Genomic DNA, 19353 nt, shown 5'->3' with positions numbered 1-19353 from the left:
TTAGGGGTGGGGAGTTTCACCCATTTTGTTTGTGGGGGTGGGGGTCATCAATTTTGGACACGTTGGGGGTTAAGCAATTCTGTATATAAAAATATTTTAAAATTATGCTTAAAAAATATGGAAAGGAGGAGGTGGGTCATTGACTTTGTACATGACATGCAGGGGGGTCACTTACTTTGTACATAAATTTTAGGAGGGGGTCATTCACGTTGTACATGCTTCTCCATAAAAATCATCAATACCCCCCAGCCATAAATTATGAACGGTCCCTAAGTATAAAGGTACTGACTTATTTGTGCCACATTCGACTTTAATCCATATATACATAATGACACCCTGTAAATGATCATGTCTGAACCAGGTAACAAGTGATATGACTCGTAACACTCCACATGACTAAGTGCTATGCATTGTGAATCTTGTAGGTGTTAAGTATATGGTGAGCATAGATGATGAGACTGATAAGATCTGATAAGATCTCTGTGTAGACATAGTTGTTATGTGAAGACTTGAAGTGTTTTATCATAGACCTAATCTGTATGAGTAGTAGGGCTGGCTGTGGATATGGATCATAGAGATCAATAATAGAGACTGAATATGGATCGATTATCGATAAATGTTGGACAAGTCATTTTGAGAAAAAATAATTTTTCTGGTGAGAGGTGACATATTTAGTTTTGGATAATAAAGTAATTTAGAAGCAGCCCATGAGTAAAGATCTATCCTTGTGTTTTGTCTGAGTAAATTAAAACCTTATTTCATCTCAAAAGTTTATGTATGATATTATTGATAACACAATTTTCTTATTGATAATCATTAATAATAATTCCCATCAACAACATTTCTGATTATCTATCTTTTTACCCAGCCCTAATGACTAGCCTACGTAGGTTAATGCCAGACCAATAGCAATAATTAAGAAAGGTGATACTTACAATGTATATATATTCTGTGTTGTGAGTGTGTGTGCCTTGTGCCTTAGATAGGTAGATATGGCTCCTCTGATTTCGTTTATGAAAACTCTGATGATGATGATGATGATGATGATTAGAGAGGATGTATGTACTTTAGTCTCTGGATCATGCTGGTCTTTTGATCATGTTTATTGAAACTGCTTTTCCGGAATACTTTTCTTAGCATACACAGAGGCAATTTGCATTTCATGATAAAAGATGATTTTCAAAAAGATAGACATATATTGAAAAGAAGATTATCTAAATGATCATAAAAGTTATATTATGTTTGATGCAGCATTAATCCACATTTCACCTCACTGTAAAAAGGAATATAATTAAGATCATATAAAATACACCCCGCTGAAGTGTGTGATATAACTTGCTAGGGTGGGTAAAAAAATGTATTTGTTCAGTAGTTTCTGGTGCTCAGATAACCTGGTTTTGTGTAGACAGCACATTGTGCAAGTAGAGAGCATGGATGTCTAGGGTATGCAAATAGATATTTATGATAACCACATCTAGTCATGACATACCGATACTTGAAGGACACATTCGCGGAAAATCATACTTTATGGACTTGCATTTGAATAGAATAAAAATCATAATCATGAATGAATCTCAGAGGTGCCTTCAATGTGTAGCATTTATGTTGATTTTTTGTCATATTTGTTCGGATATTGTTTACTGATTTTGAAAGTTATTTTGTGTAGATGTGGAGGCAATAAACAGCTGACTTGTGATGCTTTGTTGAATTATTTAATGATTTATTACACATATTGCATATTATTATGGATCATAACACATGTAGTCATTAAGGATCATTCAATGCGACCATTCAAGCAGTCTGCGGTCTGCTGTTTATTTTGTTGACAGTTACATAGACAGATTCTTTAATACAAATGCATAAAATCGGTGATTTACAATGTGATTAGGTGGTCTGACAAAACATCCACTTGCACAGTTTGAGATCGATTGGGTCATTGGATGAAGAGATATTTACAAAAAACCGGGTCCTCATGCATTTCATGCCAAACTATAGTTTGGCTGAGCATCTGGACTGTGTAATAGCTGTAGCACTGTGTCAGCTGGTGTGAGCTCGAGATGATGCGGATCTTTGACGACTGTCCCCATGGTATACTGAATCGTTCGACAATACTAAATGACACCGATTACACATTTATTTCCTTTTTCATTTACAATTTCTACTGAATACAGTTGACTGATATATGTAGTTACAAGAAGCTATTCTCACTGTACCATCATCACATTTGGATAATGATATCTGAATAATAATGATCTGTCGTCTTTGCATTGGAGACATCAAATTGCCAACATTTGCATGGAATATATCTAACATCACAATTGTAATGCTGTCTCGAAACTAATGACGTTTACTTAAGGTAAGGTGACAATGACATTAGAATGTTCGGCGGGAGGTATAAGATATTGTATCATTACACCATTGCCGCCCTCAAGGCGCGATCAAGATCTTTGGACAAATCCGTTGGGTTTTCCAGTCCCACCGACAGTCGTACAAGGGTGTTGGTCACACCGATTGCGTCCTTGGCCTCGTCTGACAACTGGCTGTGAGTCATGGTAATCCTAAACGACAAAACTAATGCATACGTATTTGATCAAACTACGTTCACACTCACCTTAGACTTGAACTATTAAACTAATGCATATGTATTTGATCAAACTACACTCAGATTGATCCAACACTTTGACAATAAAACTAATGTAACGTACTTGATCAAAATACACTCACCGTACACTTGGATAATAAAACTAATGTATACATATTTGATCAAACTACACTCACGATCACTGTACACTTAGATAATAAAACTAATGTATACGTATTCGATCAAACTACAGTCAGATTGATCCAACACTTTGACAATAAAACTAATGTAACGTATTTGATCAAAATACACTCACCGTACACTTGGATAATAAAACTAATGTATACATATTTGATCAAACTACACTCACGATCACTGTACACTTAGATAATAAAACTAATGTATACGTATTTGATCAAACTACACTCAGATTGATCCAACACTTTGACAATAAAACTAATGTAACGTATTTGATCAAAATACACTCACCGTACACTTGGATAATAAAACTAATGTATACATATTTGATCAAACTACACTCACGATCACTGTACACTTAGATAATAAAACTAATGTATACGTATTTGATCAAACTACACTCAGATTGATCCAACACTTTGACAATAAAACTAATGTAACGTATTTGATCAAAATACACTCACCGTACACTTGGATAATAAAACTAATGTATACATATTTGATCAAACTACACTCACGATCACTGTACACTTGAACAATAAAACTAACGTATTTGAACTCAGATTGATACAACACTTTGACAATAAAACTAATGTAACGTATTTGATCACCGTACACTTGGATAATAAAACTAATGTATACATATTTGATCAAACTACACTCACGATCACTGTACACTTGAACAATGAAACTAACGTGTTTGAATTTGATACAACTACACTCACATTGTTCGTACACTTGGAAAATAAAACTAATGTAATGTATTTAATCATACTACACTCACACTCACCGTACACTTAAACAATGAAACTAAAGTGTTTGAATTTGATCCAAATACACTCACATTGATCGTACACTTGGAAAATAAAACTAATGTAATGTATTTAATCATACTACACTCACACTCACCGTACACGTGGACAATAAAACTGATGCATATGTATTTAATCAAACTAAAACAGGCAAACACGTGCACCATCTCTTACCTTGAAAACGTAATTGACGTACAAACTAACGGTAAAGTACCACCTAAAATCAGTGATGACACCAGGTGTTGGGATAAATATGGATAAGTATGTCCTGTCATAGCGAGGGAGCGAGTTTGGTTTTACGCCGCTTTTATCCATATTCCAGCAATATCACGGCGGGGACATCAGCAATGAGCTTCACACATTGTACCCATGTGGGGAATGGAACCCGGGTCTTGGGCGTGACGAGCAAACGCTTTAACCACTTGGCTACCCAACAGCCCCCACATGTAAGTACTCGCTGACAGATGGTTTTCATCCTGGCAAAAACTAGCTTACGGATATTTAATGTAGCATACCACTAGCATACTAACCAAGCATATCGATATATTATCTTTACAAATGTAGCTTTCAGATATTTCATCATGACAAAACTAGCAGACAGGTTTTTTGACCATGACTAAACTTGCATACGGGTTATTGATCATGATTAAACTAGCATTCAGGTATTTGATGACGATCAAACTTGATTACGGGTATTTGATGATGACCAAACTAACATGGAGGTATTTGAACATGATCAAACACACAGATATTTCATCATGACAAAAAACAGTCCATTGTGGTACAGGATGCATCATCGACATGTGGATAAAGTTATTGTACAATAAATATCTGCCGATGGGCATATGTAATGGATATCAATATTGATATTTGCTTTGTTTAATACACACGCGTACATACATTCATATCAGATCAATTCATTTTACTCACGGTAACTCTGCCAGACTCTCGTATCCCCCAAGACTAAACCCAAGGCTGATTATCTGCAATGGTATTTCAATATTTCAAACGTACAACGCGTACACACCTGCGTACATGAAAATCCGATATTGTGAGGCTTGAAGTAGTTCGTAACGGCATCATCAGTCTGGGAGACTATGTAAACACAACGAATTCACATATATACACAAAGAACTTAGTTAAGCACCCCCTGACATATCTCACGATTGAATGAGCCCTTATCATCATAAAATCAACATGGATTTCAATCATTTTGTCGTTTTTTATGAGTCAAAGGATCGTACGGGTCAGAAAAACTCATGTTTTTCCATCGTGGTCACCACGAGAAGTTTTATGTACGTGCTGAAAACCTATCATTACAAAAATACAGAGGGGTGCTTAATTAATTTATTGACTGAGTAAAGGGAAGACTTTTTGTACTGGATACCATTGTATAAGAATATTTGGATGTATGATATTATACAATTATAGACTCTTGTAGAGGTTGATATCGGTTTTTTATTGACCTGAGTAAAACAATATCGACCGAGCTTGCGAGGTCGATATTGTTTTTCTCAGGTCAATAAAAGCCGATATCGACCTCTACAAGAGTCTATAATTGTTTTATTATATAATGAAAGAGAAACGGGTTTTAACATAAACTTTTAATGCACACACTGTGCCATCTATCCGAGTGATCTGATTGGCTGAAAAGCGGGGTAAGCCCCTTCGTACAGGATTCCTTGTCTATTTTTAGTAACCCAAGTCAATATCGTAATTTATCAGAAAACTCAAGTCAATATCGTATTTTGTAGTTAATCATGTGACGGTATTTTGACCAATCGTGGTACAGGAAAAATACTACCTATATAATAAAACAAATTCACAAATAGACTGAATAAAGTGAAGTATTTGTAACTGGAAACCGTTGTATAAGAATATTTGGATGTGTGATATAACAAATTCACAAATAGACTGAATAAAGTGAAGTATTTGTAACTGGAAACCATTGTTTAAGAATATGTGGATGTGTGATATAAAAAATCACACATAGACTGAATAAAGTGAAGTTTTTGTAACTGGAAACCATTGTATAAGAATATTTGGATGTATGATATAACAAATTCACAAATAGACTGAATAAAGTGAAGTATTTGTAACTGGAAACCATTGTTTAAGAATATGTGGATGTGTGATATAAAAAATCACACATAGACTGAATAAAGTGAAGTATTTGTAACTGGAAACCATTGTTTAAGAATATGTGGATGTGTGATATAAAAATTCACACATAGACTGAATAAAGTGAAGTATTTGTAACTGGAAACCATTGTTTAAGAATGTGTGGATGTATGATATAACAAAAGCACACATAGACTGAATAAAGTGAAGTTTTTGTAACTGGAAACCATTGTTTAAGAATATGTGGATGTATGATATAAAAATTCACACATAGACTGAATAAAGTGAAGTTTTTGTAACTGGAAACCATTGTTTAAGAATGTGTGGATGTGTGATATAACAAATTCACAAATAGACTGAATAAAGTGAAGTATTTGTAACTGGAAACCATTGTTTAAGAATATGTGGATGTGTGATATAAAAATTCACACATAGACTGAATAAAGTGAAGTATTTGTAACTGGAAACCATTGTTTAAGAATGTGTGGATGTGTGATATAACAAAAGCACACATAGACTGAATAAAGTGAAGTATTTGTAACTGGAAACCATTGTTTAAGAATATGTGGATGTATGATATAAAAATTCACACATAGACTGAATAAAGTGAAGTTTTTGTAACTGGAAACCATTGTTTAAGAATGTGTGGATGTATGATATAACAAATTCACACATAGACTGAATAAAGTGAAGTTTTTGTAACTGGAAACCATTGTTTAAGAATGTGTGGATGTATGATATAACAAATTCACACATAGACTGAATAAAGTGAAGTTTTTGTAACTGGAAACCATTGTTTAAGAATGTGTGGATGTATGATATAACAAATTCACACATAGACTGAATAAAGTGAAGTATTTGTAACTGGAAACCATTGTTTAAGAATATGTGGATGTGTGATCTAAGGAATGTGTATCTGGGCTGAGTGAACTATTTGGTATCTTGATGCCGCTGAGTTAGGATATTTGGGTGAAGATATCATTGTTTTACAAATCTACAATGTTATTGCACATTGTGTAATAACATCGCGTGCTCCCGGGACTATGTACGGACGTAACGCACTGGTTTCAACCGTTCTTTGCTCTGTTGCGTGTAATAGCATTTATAAAAAAAAAAGATGTTGGTTTAAGTCATTTGGTCCCATTTTCATACCCCCTTGTTTATTAAAAAAATCAAATTAAGTAGACTAATGCTGACAATCATAATGAAATGTATTCATACGCGTGACCCTGTTATGACGGCGTAATGCACTCGTTCTGTAAGTTGAATTCTGAGATATTGTTTTGCTAATGTTGGGTGAGTAATAAATAAAATACTAAACGATGTCCCTTGTTATACCATATTTATGAAACTCGTGAATGGTATTGGTATCTAACTCGCTTTCCCTCGTTTCATAAATATGGTATTACACGGAACAATATAATGAATTTGCATCTATTAGTACCTTTAGATTTTTCAGAAATCTCCTGGTTTGTTCTCCCGACCCTTTGACGTAGAAGCTCACCATCCCTCCGTATTCTTTCAACAACCTGTTAGCTAGACCGTGTTGTGAATAAGAAGCTAAGCCTGAAATACAAACAAACATTATTTCCTATTGGTTCACACCATTGTTTATATCTGATGTTGTATGGTTGCAGCGGGACGTCGCTTCTTCGCCTTCAGTTGCGGCCCCGATAAAACGATAAAAGAAGACGGGAAGGCAATTACACTGTGTGATATAGTGATTACACGGGATTAGAAAGAAATAGCACAAGACGAGGAAGTGATAAAGAGAGAGTGAGAAAGCTATGGAATACTGTAAGGCACATTCTCGCGATCTCGCATTCTCGCACTTTTGGCATTTTTAGCTTGTTTCCAAAGGACGAGATCGCGAGAATGCGAGATCGCGAGAATGTCCCTTACAGTATTCCATAGAAAGCGGTAAAACGTTACGAGAAAGCGATATACATGTATAGTATCGCAATTTTATGTTTTCCAAGAGGAGACAAAGCTGTACTTTCATTTACGCTCACGACAAGAGCGAAAACTCGAGAAGACGAACCCATACACGTGTGTGCGTGCGTGTGTGCGTGCGTGCGTGCGTGCGTGCGTGCGTGCGTGCGTGTATATTATTGGAAAAATCTCAGTTCTCTTTGATGGAGACGAGACACCGAACATGACCCACAACCCCGCTCTCATATCCCCTTACCACATGAAAATAGTCCGCCCCTGAATTATGAAAAGGTTTGGTTTAAAAGTACTGTTGTTAACGTATATGCAATTCATCAAGTAGAACCACTTGACACAAGAGACTTCAATCGTGGCCTAGAGAGAAGAGTGACTGAGTGAGTGAGTCTAGTTATACGCCGTACTCAGCGATATTCCAACTATATGGAGGCGGTCTGTAAATAATTGGCCCTTGTTAAAGGGGTGGATGGAAGGGCCGGTGAAATTAGGGGATGGGTCTCATGAAAATGTGTGTTAAAAGGGGTCTATAAGCAAGAAAACGATAAAGCATCACGTTTACTCACCTCGTGTTATCACAGTCTCATGACATGCTATCGCTTATTCGTTTTTTCGCGACAATAATTAGAGGTGATAAAGCGACGACCACCTTTTCGCGTCGTTCTATAGCTTTAATCACGGGGGTTCGAATCACTGTTTGGACAATAATTTTTGAAAATACAAATCTTGATTTTTGCAACCGTATATTGTTTTCATATGCTATGAGTAACTTATATTTCAAATTTGAACGAAATCGGTGACGAAATGGATTTTTTAGAAAATGATACCGCTACACTCATTACATATTTAAATTTGAACGAAATCGGTGAAGAAAGGGATTTTTTAGAAAATGATACCGCTACACTCATTACATAATGATACCGCTACACTCATTACATAAAAATATGTAATGAGTGTAGCGGTATCATTTTCTAAAAAAATCCATTTCTTCACCGATTTAGTTCAAATTTGAAATAAAAGTTACTCTTAACATATAAAAACAATATAAGGTTGCAAAAATCTAGATTTTTATTTTTAAAAATTAATGTCCAAACAGTGATTCGAACCCCTGTGGCTTTAATGCTCCTTCGCTAGCTCACTCTATCACTCTATGGGTTATCTTTTCGTATCGCATTGTTCTCCCGCATTATCGTCTCTAATTATTGTTATTGCAGCCGTAATTGAAGGTGATAATAAATCGATGTCCATCACAGCCATCAAAAGTTTTCGTATATTATCCTGTAATATCTCTCCTGTCTGAAAATATTGTACTAAAGTTCCAAATCCGCAGATAGAGAACATTTAGCGTGTATTTATTGACGGTCTCACTGATTGTCGCCTCTAGCAGTCTACACTCTGCAATGTGTTTTGTAATGCAAAGGTTTCAGAGTATGGACATCATTACTTAGCAACCCTCTTGGTTGTTTGATCAGCATTCTAGAAGTTGGTGAGTCACTAATGGAGCATACAACTGCATCAGTAAACAGCTTCATGTTTATTGAATAGAGCATTGCGGACTCTGTAGACCTTTGTCAAAATATGAACAGCATTATTGAACCTGTCCCGATCATCAGCTTCGATGTTGTTGATCTCTATACTTAAGTCGTACTGAAAATCCTCCCTCAGCGAATCTCTAGCCTGGATCAATCGCTGGACACAAACCTATCTGCAGACTCCATCATCAGCATCACTAAATTATGCATGCCGTCTACCACTTCACAAGAGAAGACGGCACTTTCAAACGAGCCACGGCCTCCCAACGGGACCCCTTTTTTTCTCCCTCGTTACAGAAATCTGCATGACGCGTTTCGAAGGAGAAAACCTTTTCACGTCCTCAATGCAACCTATTTGCTGGTGTATGAAGTTGGGTGTTTGTTATAACATGCTATGCATAAATACTCATCACCTGGTTGTCGTCACTTTCAGCTAGACAACGGTGTCAAAATCTACACTGAAACGTCGCTGTACGCAATAAACAATAAGCTATCTTAGACTGACTGACTGACTGAGTTTGGCTTTACGCCGCTTTTAGCAATATTCCAGCAACATCACGGCGGGGGACACCAGAAATGGGCTTCACACATTGTACCCATGTGGGGATTAGAAAAAAGATCTGTAATACAAGTACAGTTCTATGACTACAGTAACCATAAAGTTCAATGTGTGCCATACGAAACCCGTTCAATATAATATGCTGATCAATAAAAAAATATTAAAAATTTTAAAAAAAAGACACCGCCTTTTTCTTCTTCCTCTATGTTCTGCCTCACCAACTTTTAGAATGCCGATCAAACAGTTACTGATCAATCCACATCTTGAAGTGATACGCACCAGGGTAAAGAACTTTGTCAATCATGGGATGACCCTCCAGGTATTCAGCAACGACTTTAGCGTTGCTACAATGCTCCCTCAGTCGGATGGCAAGTGTTTTCAGTCCACGCTGTACCATGTAGCAGTCAAAGGGGGAAGGGACGGCTCCGAGAGCTACAGAAAAGACAGGGTAGTCACGAGAAACAAACCGAGGTCCCATCAAAGCGATGTTAGTGGTACGACCGCTTAACTTCAGTACCTTACAGTAACCTCTTTCTCTCCGTAGAGGTAAGGTTACTTTGTGGAACGGGACCCTGACCTGTGACCACTTATACAAAGCAAACGTAGAGACAAAGGAAAATGATTATATGAGTTACGATGGACTGACTGAATTTGGTTTTACGCCGCTTTTAGCAATATTCCAGCAACATCACGGCGGGGGACACCAAAAATGGGCTTCACAAATTGTACCCATGCGGGGATTCGAACCCGGGTCTTCGGCGTGACGAGCCAACGCTTTAACCACTGGGCTACCCCACCGCCCCAGTTACGATGGACTTAGCACTAAGTTCGCTTTGTGCAAGCAGGCTCTAGAATTTCAACTAGTTATTTCTCAGACTCATCAGCCCAGAGGCTTTGGTAAAATGCCTTTCCAACACTATAGTCAGATGGACACTGATTCTACAAGCATATGGTCATCATTGCTGATGTTAAGTGTTGCTTTTAATCATAAATCGAAATTGTTTTTCCCTTTCCCTCTCCCTTTCACACCTAAACGAGATGAATACACATCACTCAATACTTGCAATGCTTCTTACATATTCCCATGAATGTATTTGGTCTGGTTATGAAGGATGTGTCAACGGCATAGTAGTGTTGGGAATTGGTTAAAATCTCATAATTGATGATTGGTTCAATCATCGAAAATAATTGTTTAGCATCATTTATGAAATATGTTAATGCACATAAAAATAAGATAAAAAAACAAGTAGTTCTTTTGGGTTTTTTTTTGGCAAAATTCCACATCTTAAAGGATGACTAGTATGTTAGTAACATAAATTTCTTGGAATCTTTAACATAAATTCAATCGTGACTTGAAACGAGCTTGTAGTGCTTACGAAATGTAACAGACAAAACCAACCATGTGAAAAATATTGTTAATGAAAACAAGTGTTCCAGAATTGTTTGTGTTCGATTATGAAAAATTGTGATCGATTGCTTGGTCGTTGTTACTACGACCAATCTTCGATTATTTCAATTAATCGGACCACCACTACGGCGTAGGCCTTGCCAGCGTCGAAACATATATGTTATAGGCTTGCGGACCCCGTTTGGAGACTTTTTAGAATTGTTATATCGCTTACGGTCAGTTGCAACTAATGTCTGGACTAATATTAATCTGATAGTCAGACTTGACTCATACGGTGTCTTCTTTTCCGGCCTTGTTGTCAAGCAGGCCTTCTTATCCACCCAGACTAAATCATCTACATAGATATTAAGAAGAAAAACTTTAACATTTCTGCCGACTGCACAAAGCATCAAACAGCAAACCAACAAATATCAATGTCTGGAAATAACATAATACTTGTGAAGGAACATACCCATTTGAAAGAACTTGATTTGTTCGGCTATTTTTTCATCATTTGTTGCCAGAGAACCCATCAAAACATCGCTGTGGCCTGAAAACAACCTCCAGGTTACATACAGTGTGAACATCGCAGAAATACCGCAACACATTTCCTAATTGATCACAATACATAATACGATTTACAGCTCGTTTTATAACGATATCAAAACGACCTCATGGCGATTTGGGGTTTTCAGCGTTGAATATACATGTTAATAACAATTACCTCGGCTTTTCGATACACACAACTTTTATCGCAATTTGAACATATGATTATTAATCTAAGTTCACCTTTGTACATTATAATCTGTACAATTTAAAACATCGATTTTCGTCAGTCTTCGAGATTTTGTAAGATAATATTAAGATGTTGTACCGTTCATGTATTTGGTGATTGAGTGCATCACGATGTCTACACCATAGTCAAGTGGTTTCTGAAATGACCACAAAACGAATATATGAGAGCAGGAGACATACACAACAGGAGTGCGATTACTCGCATCACATTCACATGACGCTGTGACATGCCATTAAGTATTTTTTAAATTTAAAAAACTCTCAAGTATCAGCTATTTCTTTACAGATCAAACTTAACAATTGTCCAATGCAGATTCGCATAAAGAAGATACATAAAGTGAGATTCGATAGTTTGGACCCCGTTAAACCGAAAACGAGGAAAAATCATGAAATCAAAGTCTGTAAACATTACCAAAAGATTCTTACCCTTGTATCCGTGATTTGTTAATCCGGACATTTGTTAACCCGGACGATTTCACGGGTAATTGTATCGTACGTATAAACGAGGTTTCAGATGTGCGTACATGCATATATATGGTTGTCTCCGAAAACCCCTACAGCCCATAACCCCTACAGCCCAGTACCCCTTCAATTAGTTAGAACAACACGCGGCGTTTACCTGTCTGTCATAATGAACTGACCCAAACGAGAGATTACAGTGTGGAGCATACCGGGTGAGATTAAGCTGCAGAGAGTATACAGATGAGAAGGAATAAGATGGTGCTGTTGTTGGTAGGGTTTTAATAATTCACTTTAAGTAACTGAGATGAATTAAATGTTGAACTATTTTTTTAAGCTTCCTGATGTACGTAGTGAGTAGACAGATTTTGCAAATCGTAATGATATCAGTTGTAATAGTGTTGGAGATATTAAACTGAGATACATAAAGTGAGATAATTTGGGGTGGTATATACGAGGGGCGTTCAAAAAGCAGTCAGTCTAACTATATTCTCGATGTCCAATGTTTGAAGAGCTTCCATTATATACTGATGTGCAAAAGAAAGTACACACATGGTGCTTTGAGACTATCAAAACAACGTAAATATTTTGCTAGCAATGTTCCAGTTGGGTACGATATCTATGGTGTTATTGCAACACGTACACAATGTTTGTGACTTGTGAGTCGCAATCAAAACACTTTTCTAAATATTACGTTGTTTTCAGGAAAACATTGTACCAACGAATCAGGTGTGTACTTTCTTTTGAACGTCAGTTTATTTTGCAGAAATTATTAGCAAAGCCATATCCAAAATTTCACATATGTGGGTAATGTGGTTAACGAGGTATTAGTCAAAATATGAGAATAACTGATGTCCTTATGATTATGTTATCTGAAAGGGGATGGGTAGTGTCTCCAAAACAAGCTCTTTCAGTAAACATGAAGGGGGGAATCACTTTAACTAGCGAATTTCAAATTGCTTTTTTATGCACTTTAATATCTAAGTTTGATTCTAAGTTTTTAAATCATTAAAATTTCTAAGTGTGTGGGCTGGTCTGTTGTATGAAATAGGTAACAGGCGGGAGAATAGCAGTGCACTGGACCATGAAGTTTGTTGTTATAAGCTGTAGGGGTTATGGGCTGTAGGGGTTTTGGGAGGCTACCATATATATGCCTCTGATAAGTGAGGCCGAGAATATAGATCCCCAGCAACCAATGTCTATCTAAATGACGGTCAGATCGTATTTGCTAGATGTTATAACATCAATTACTGGATTGTCTGGGTTAGACTCGTCTATTTACAAACAACCGTCACACAGATGGAATATTGTGAGGCGTTACTGTACAAACAAAACATAAACATATTCAAAACATAAATATTAATGCTTACATGTAGATACGGAGTGAGAAATGTGTTATCGACGCAGATCAGCGCATCTGGGACCTTTTTCCTGACTAAAGCAACGACGGCTTCGATATCAGTCATTTTCAAAGTTGGATTGGTCACCACTTCAAACCAGACCATCTGCAGGGAAATGTACACACATTTACACATAGTACTCTCTGATGATACAGCAAATAAATCTGACATTATATATACAAGATGTTATTCAACTCGACTCTGCATGCAGGTTGACGGGTTGCGTCATTGTGAATATTTTTTTATATTTTTTATTTTATTTTCATGAAAAAATAAAGTCTTCCATCATACCATTAGTTACATAATGACACATACAAATACATGAATAGAATCATCCAACATTGTGAATATTGTATACTCCGATTACTCGATGAGAACGGCATTTAGAAAATGGAAAAACATTCAATATTGTTTTGAAGATCTTGAAAGGCATTTTAATTGAAAGAACATTCAGCAGCTCTTTTGTTTCCCATTCTTATCGAGACGCGTGGACAGATGAATGGCCCAGTTGAGCATGTTGTTGTTCCTTCCTCCATCAGTTCTGTGTTCAAACCAAGACTCGTTAAACTTAGGGTGGTGAAGGGATACATTGAACGACAGTTGTATTAGTCTCCAACCGAAAATAACAAGTTTCAACACTTACTTTAGGTTGGCAATCCAGTGCCGCTTCAAGCTTGGCTAAATCAAAGAAGTCAGCGAAGGTCGTTTTTTATTCCCATCTTTACCGCGCAATACTTGAAATATCTGAATGTCCCTGAAATATTTGAGTTGTAAATAAAACAGCATGGCCGTAATTTTAACATATGTTGTATTGGGATTACACTTGTGTGCTGGCGATTAGGTGCCTGACTCTGAGGGTGTGGGTTCGAATCCCGATGGGGCTCAACTAAAAAAAGTGCTAGAATTTGTACTTTACTAAGAAAGTGTAATCCCAAATACAACATATGTTACATATGACCACTTTTTTAAATGGCATTGTGTAATCATGGCCAGAATTTTGCATTTCACAAATACACGGATATTTATTCAATTATTATTGCTCAAAAGAGGTAGTTGTTCAATCTGGTATTTTTTCAAATCTATCAAGTCTTGTTAGACGAGTAACCAATGTATATGACTTAAGTCTCCTTAGCTACAAAAGCTATTTGAGTAAACAAAATATGTATACAGTAGAACACGGATATAACGTGTATTATTATTTATGATTGATTTAAAAGTAATATTAAAGTCAAACACTGTTGCTTGGAACTTTGATGTGTCGAACTGACCTTTGTCTCGAAGTAAATGTTTGGTCCCTGCATAGTCCCTCTTTATTAATAATTTCCTGTCATGTTTGACCTCGGATAAGTCGAATTAATTACGACTTTGTCACAACTATGTTGGAATGTACGTGCTTATCAGTTTCAAATCAAGACATCTTGCCGTTCCTCTACAGGTATCAATGTTACATGTTAGCAACTCTGGGGCGGTGGGGTAGCCTAGTGGTTAAAGCGTTGACTCGTCACACCGAAGACCCGGGTTCGAATCCCCACATGGGCACAATGTGTTAAGCCCATTTCTGGTGTCCCCCGCCGTGATATTGCTGGAATATTGCTAAAAGCGGCGTAAACCTAAACTCAGTCAGTCAGTCAGTGTTAGCAACTCTAAGGTGATAATCTTCTCGTGCTTTCACATTTATGGCTGTTTTCAGGGAATATTATGTCAGGGAATATGATATAAAATATGTAAACACATCATGTATATCAGCCTCGTAGTGGTTGATTGCTACAGTGCAATAGACGACGTCACATGCTTTCATGACTAACTGCTGGTGGATCCGAAGGTATCTCTAGGTATCTCTTTAGAACACGTATCACCGTATTTATTATCAATAACAAGAAACTATGTACAAAAATATAGTATTATGATATATATTGCATTGTTCAGAGACAAACAAATGAAGAGTGGTAAATAAATAATACATAAATACAACCTGCAGATGTACAATTTAAAACCTGTTATCATTGACTATATTATCATTGTTGTTGCCTTTTTATTATGATATTGATTTTGAGATGAATAACAGCAAAATAAAAAATATATAGTTTTCTATTATATCTATAATGGCCGTTTTCTCTAGGCCTAGAGGCCGTATTCTCTAGCACCGGGGGGCGGTGGGGTAGCCTAGTGGTTAAAACGTCCGCTCGTCACGCTGAAGACCCGGGTTGGATTCCCCACATGGGTCTAATGTGTGAAGCCTATTTCTGGTGTCCCACGCCGTGATATTGCTGGAATATTGCTAAAAGCGGCGTAAATTCATACTCACTCACTCTAGCACCGGTGGCCGTTTTCTCGTGAGGGTGGCCGTTTTCTCGATTTTTGTTTGGGCCGTTTTCGCTGGGGTCCGTTTTCACTATAACCCATTGCTTGCAGTGCAAACATCTCAGCGAGGGTATTTCGGTGACAACAATTATCAAAGTCTAAAGAAAATGACTGTTAAACGTGCGCTCTGCTTGGTTTACCTCCATAGACGTCTGCAGAACATACCACGTTGTCGCCGGACGTGAGGAGGTGGGCGGCTGTCATTGTAGCTGCCATGCCAGAGGAGAAACAATACGCTGGAATTTGAAATTCAGGTATGTTATTGGACAGACTATTAATCTACCTTGCTCTTTCAGGGGTCATGGTGGCGATAATCACGGCCCATAAATTGCCCTAACTGTATCAATACGTGTGAAGATCCGGGTTAGAATTCATGCTTGTCGTAAGAGGGGACAAGCGGGAAAGTGTCGTCAGGTTCGCTGACTTGGTTGACACATGTCATCGTATCCCAATTGCGAAGATTGACGTTCATGATGTTGATCAGTGGATTTTCTGATCCAGACTCGATTATTTACAGACCGCCTCCAGTTAGATGGAATATTGCTGAGTGCGGCGTTAAACAACCAACCACCTATTATCCAAGTCAAGCTGACACAACAAACTGACTTAAACAGTCCCAGTTTTATGCCCCTTAATAACACGGAACACAAAGTACCTGACATCTAGACTGCTATTTGTCATCAGACTTCAATATAATAAAAGACGCTGTAGCTGGGTTAGATAGCTGACTTCGTGATTGTGATTAGGTGCCTTATTCTAAGATTGTAGGTTCGAATGCCAGGGGGGGCCAAATCCCCCCTTCCTCAAACAAAATCCTTAGAATCTGTACTTTACTGCGAAAGTGTGGCATCATACACTTGACACAATGTACTAAACTTAATACCTTCGGAATCATGAATATGGGAAGTTTTTAAATTGTTTACGCGCGCATTCTTCACGACAACGACATCCCCATCTACATTCATGATACCTGTGTTGTTCAGGCGACTAGCTGAATAGACCAGATAAAATAAACAACCTGATTTCGCCCCTTCCAGTGCTGCTAGACATTCTTGAAGACAGCTGCGGTTCGGGTTGTTTCCTCGGGAGTAGTAAAATTTCTGAAATAATGATTTTAGTTACATGCATATTAAATATTACCTTAATCCTAATCCCAATTTCTTGACAATCGTCTAGTTTGCGACGAGGTTAACCTTTAGTTATTTGTCTCTAATATGTTTGGCACGAACACGTGTTGTTTCCCGGGAGCACTGGTAAACTGTACCTTACATGTAGACTTGTACTTGGTCATTGTTGCGTTGCGTCACTTTAAGAATGAGTTGAGGTGAATTATCTTAACTTATTCTGAATCTTTTTATCTGTCACATCTCTAAGGGGGGCGTTGGGGTAACCTAATTGTTAAAGCGTTACCTCGTCACGCCAAAGGCCCGGGTTCGATCCCCCCACATGGGTACAATGTGTGAAGCCCATTTCTGGTGTTCCCCGCTGTGACATTGCTGGAATATTGCTAAAAGCGGCCTAAAACCCAAATCATTCACTCACTCACTCACTCGCATCTGACAACGTGTACAAGACAAGCCTTCCCAGATTAGTTACACTGTTAAATACCAAGAGGTTAAATAGAGACCCATATCAAGTTTCTGTTATCAAAAACTAATTACAAAACTAATAAAACATAGAAACTTGATCTTGGACATATATATATACCTTCTTATGATATCTACCACAATGAATGTATACTGAACTGGGTTGCCTGGCGAAAATAGCACACTATCACTACGGAATGACTCAGCGCACTGTTACTCAGCTGTTTTATGGATAGCGTATATAAAACTTATATTCTTCGGTACTTACACGCTTAAGGGACCACGTTATGCATTTAAACCCAACATTCGTCTTGGAATGAGTGAGTTTAGTTTTACGCCGTTTTTAGCAATATTCCAGCAATTTCACGGCGGGGGACACCAGAAATGGGCTTCACATGTGTCCATGTGGGGAATCGAACCCGGGTCTTCGGCGTGACCATAAGGCTACCCCACCGCCCTTTTTGTCTTTGACATCGTGTTGAAGTAAGATAATGCACAATGACGGCATTTCAACAGTTGGTCTTTATGTGTATGCATTATCGTGAATATATTTAATCTGTACCCAATGGCGCCATATACCTGTAAAGCTATGATAACTTTCCCCTTACCGCTCCTCGCGTGGGTTCCTCAATCCGGAACGTTGTTGCCAAGGTGATTGGTGGAACAACAGCCCTGTGACTCCACTGCATAGGATCCACCCCTGCATGGATGGCATCAGTACTGAAACTATGCAAACCGCCCAAGTCTTCAGATTCCCCCATCGTGTACACGTTCCAGCGGTGTCAGTGTGTGAATGCGTGTACCGAGCGATAACACGACAATATGTATTCGCCACACGGCACTCCCTGACCTAATTTCGCTGGGGCATTAATATAGGTCAAGTTTAGGCTTTCATGCTGCACTGTCTAAATATCTTAAACGTTTAACTTTGCACAACCCGTGTGCGTAAGTTTCACCTAAGTGGGACTTACATGGAGACGCCTATCTCATGTGTTACTTGGCCTTCATTACCATACCAGGGGTAGCCTTGTGGTTAGAGAGTTCGCTCGTCACCTGAAAACCCGGGTTCGAATATTGTCATAAAGCGGTGTAAAACCATACTCACTCTTACTAGACTAAGCACACCCTGACGGTGGTGGGGTAGCCTAGTGGTTGAAGCGTTCGCTCGTAATAATGTTTACACATGATAACCAGGGCCTAGAGTTTCGAAGCTCTCTTAGCGCTAAGATAGTCGTAAGTGCCATACATTAACATTAACTTACGACTATCTTAGCGCTAAGAGAGCTTCGAAAATCTGGGCCCGGGACCCCCGTTCCACAAAGCGATCGTAGCGCTAAGCTGATAATCGTCACTCCCATACTTTAACATAGACTTACGACTGTCGTAGCGCTACGATCGCTTTGAGGAACGAGGCCCAGCGTTCGAAATAATCGGTTGTTATTGTATCGGGCAGGCAGTTTCAAATATTTGCAGGCCCTTGTGGCCTTCAGTAAAATATCTGTCATTTTTTTCAACTGGAATCCCGTTGGTCTCCTCTTCAGACAGTCATGGGTTGATGAAGACCAATTTTAACCCGGATCTTCAAGGGTCGACAGACTTTATGGAAACTGCCAGATTT

General features: G+C 38.0%; 1 protein-coding gene across 1 annotated transcript; it reads right to left on the bottom strand.

Annotated features, from left to right (window-relative positions):
* Positions 1 to 2116: 2116 nt before the first annotated feature.
* Positions 2117 to 18534, bottom strand: LOC124275238 (putative cystathionine gamma-lyase 2). Its single transcript, XM_046710720.1, has 11 exons — positions 18344 to 18534; positions 17168 to 17249; positions 16290 to 16385; positions 14432 to 14542; positions 13759 to 13893; positions 12009 to 12066; positions 11607 to 11684; positions 10027 to 10179; positions 7157 to 7278; positions 4522 to 4574; positions 2117 to 2558 (listed from the first exon to the last, which is right to left on the bottom strand). Exons 5-11 carry the CDS (start codon positions 13891 to 13893, stop codon positions 2411 to 2413), a joined length of 747 nt encoding a protein of 248 aa, XP_046566676.1. The 5' UTR covers positions 14432 to 14542; positions 16290 to 16385; positions 17168 to 17249; positions 18344 to 18534; the 3' UTR covers positions 2117 to 2410.
* Positions 18535 to 19353: the final 819 nt, after the last annotated feature.

This window comes from Haliotis rubra, unplaced genomic scaffold (genome assembly GCF_003918875.1).
Source record: "Haliotis rubra isolate DU_JTF1 unplaced genomic scaffold, ASM391887v1 Scf2, whole genome shotgun sequence".
NCBI lineage: Eukaryota > Metazoa > Mollusca > Gastropoda > Lepetellida > Haliotidae > Haliotis > Haliotis rubra.
This window is presented reverse-complemented; position numbering and strand designations above follow the sequence as displayed.

What these genes read in the sequence shown, in the direction of transcription:
- LOC124275238 (XM_046710720.1), bottom strand. Translation starts at nt 13,893, where the DNA reads ATGGTCTGGTTTGAAGTGGTGACCAATCCAACTTTGAAAATGACTGAT. An exon ending in TGACAAAGTTCTTTACCCTG is followed by an intron (nt 7,279 to 10,026) that starts GTGCGTATCACT and finishes TTTGTATTTCAG; the next exon opens with GCTTAGCTTCTTATTCACAA. An exon ending in GATTTCTGAAAAATCTAAAG is followed by an intron (nt 4,575 to 7,156) that starts GTACTAATAGAT and finishes ATACCATTGCAG; the next exon opens with ATAATCAGCCTTGGGTTTAG.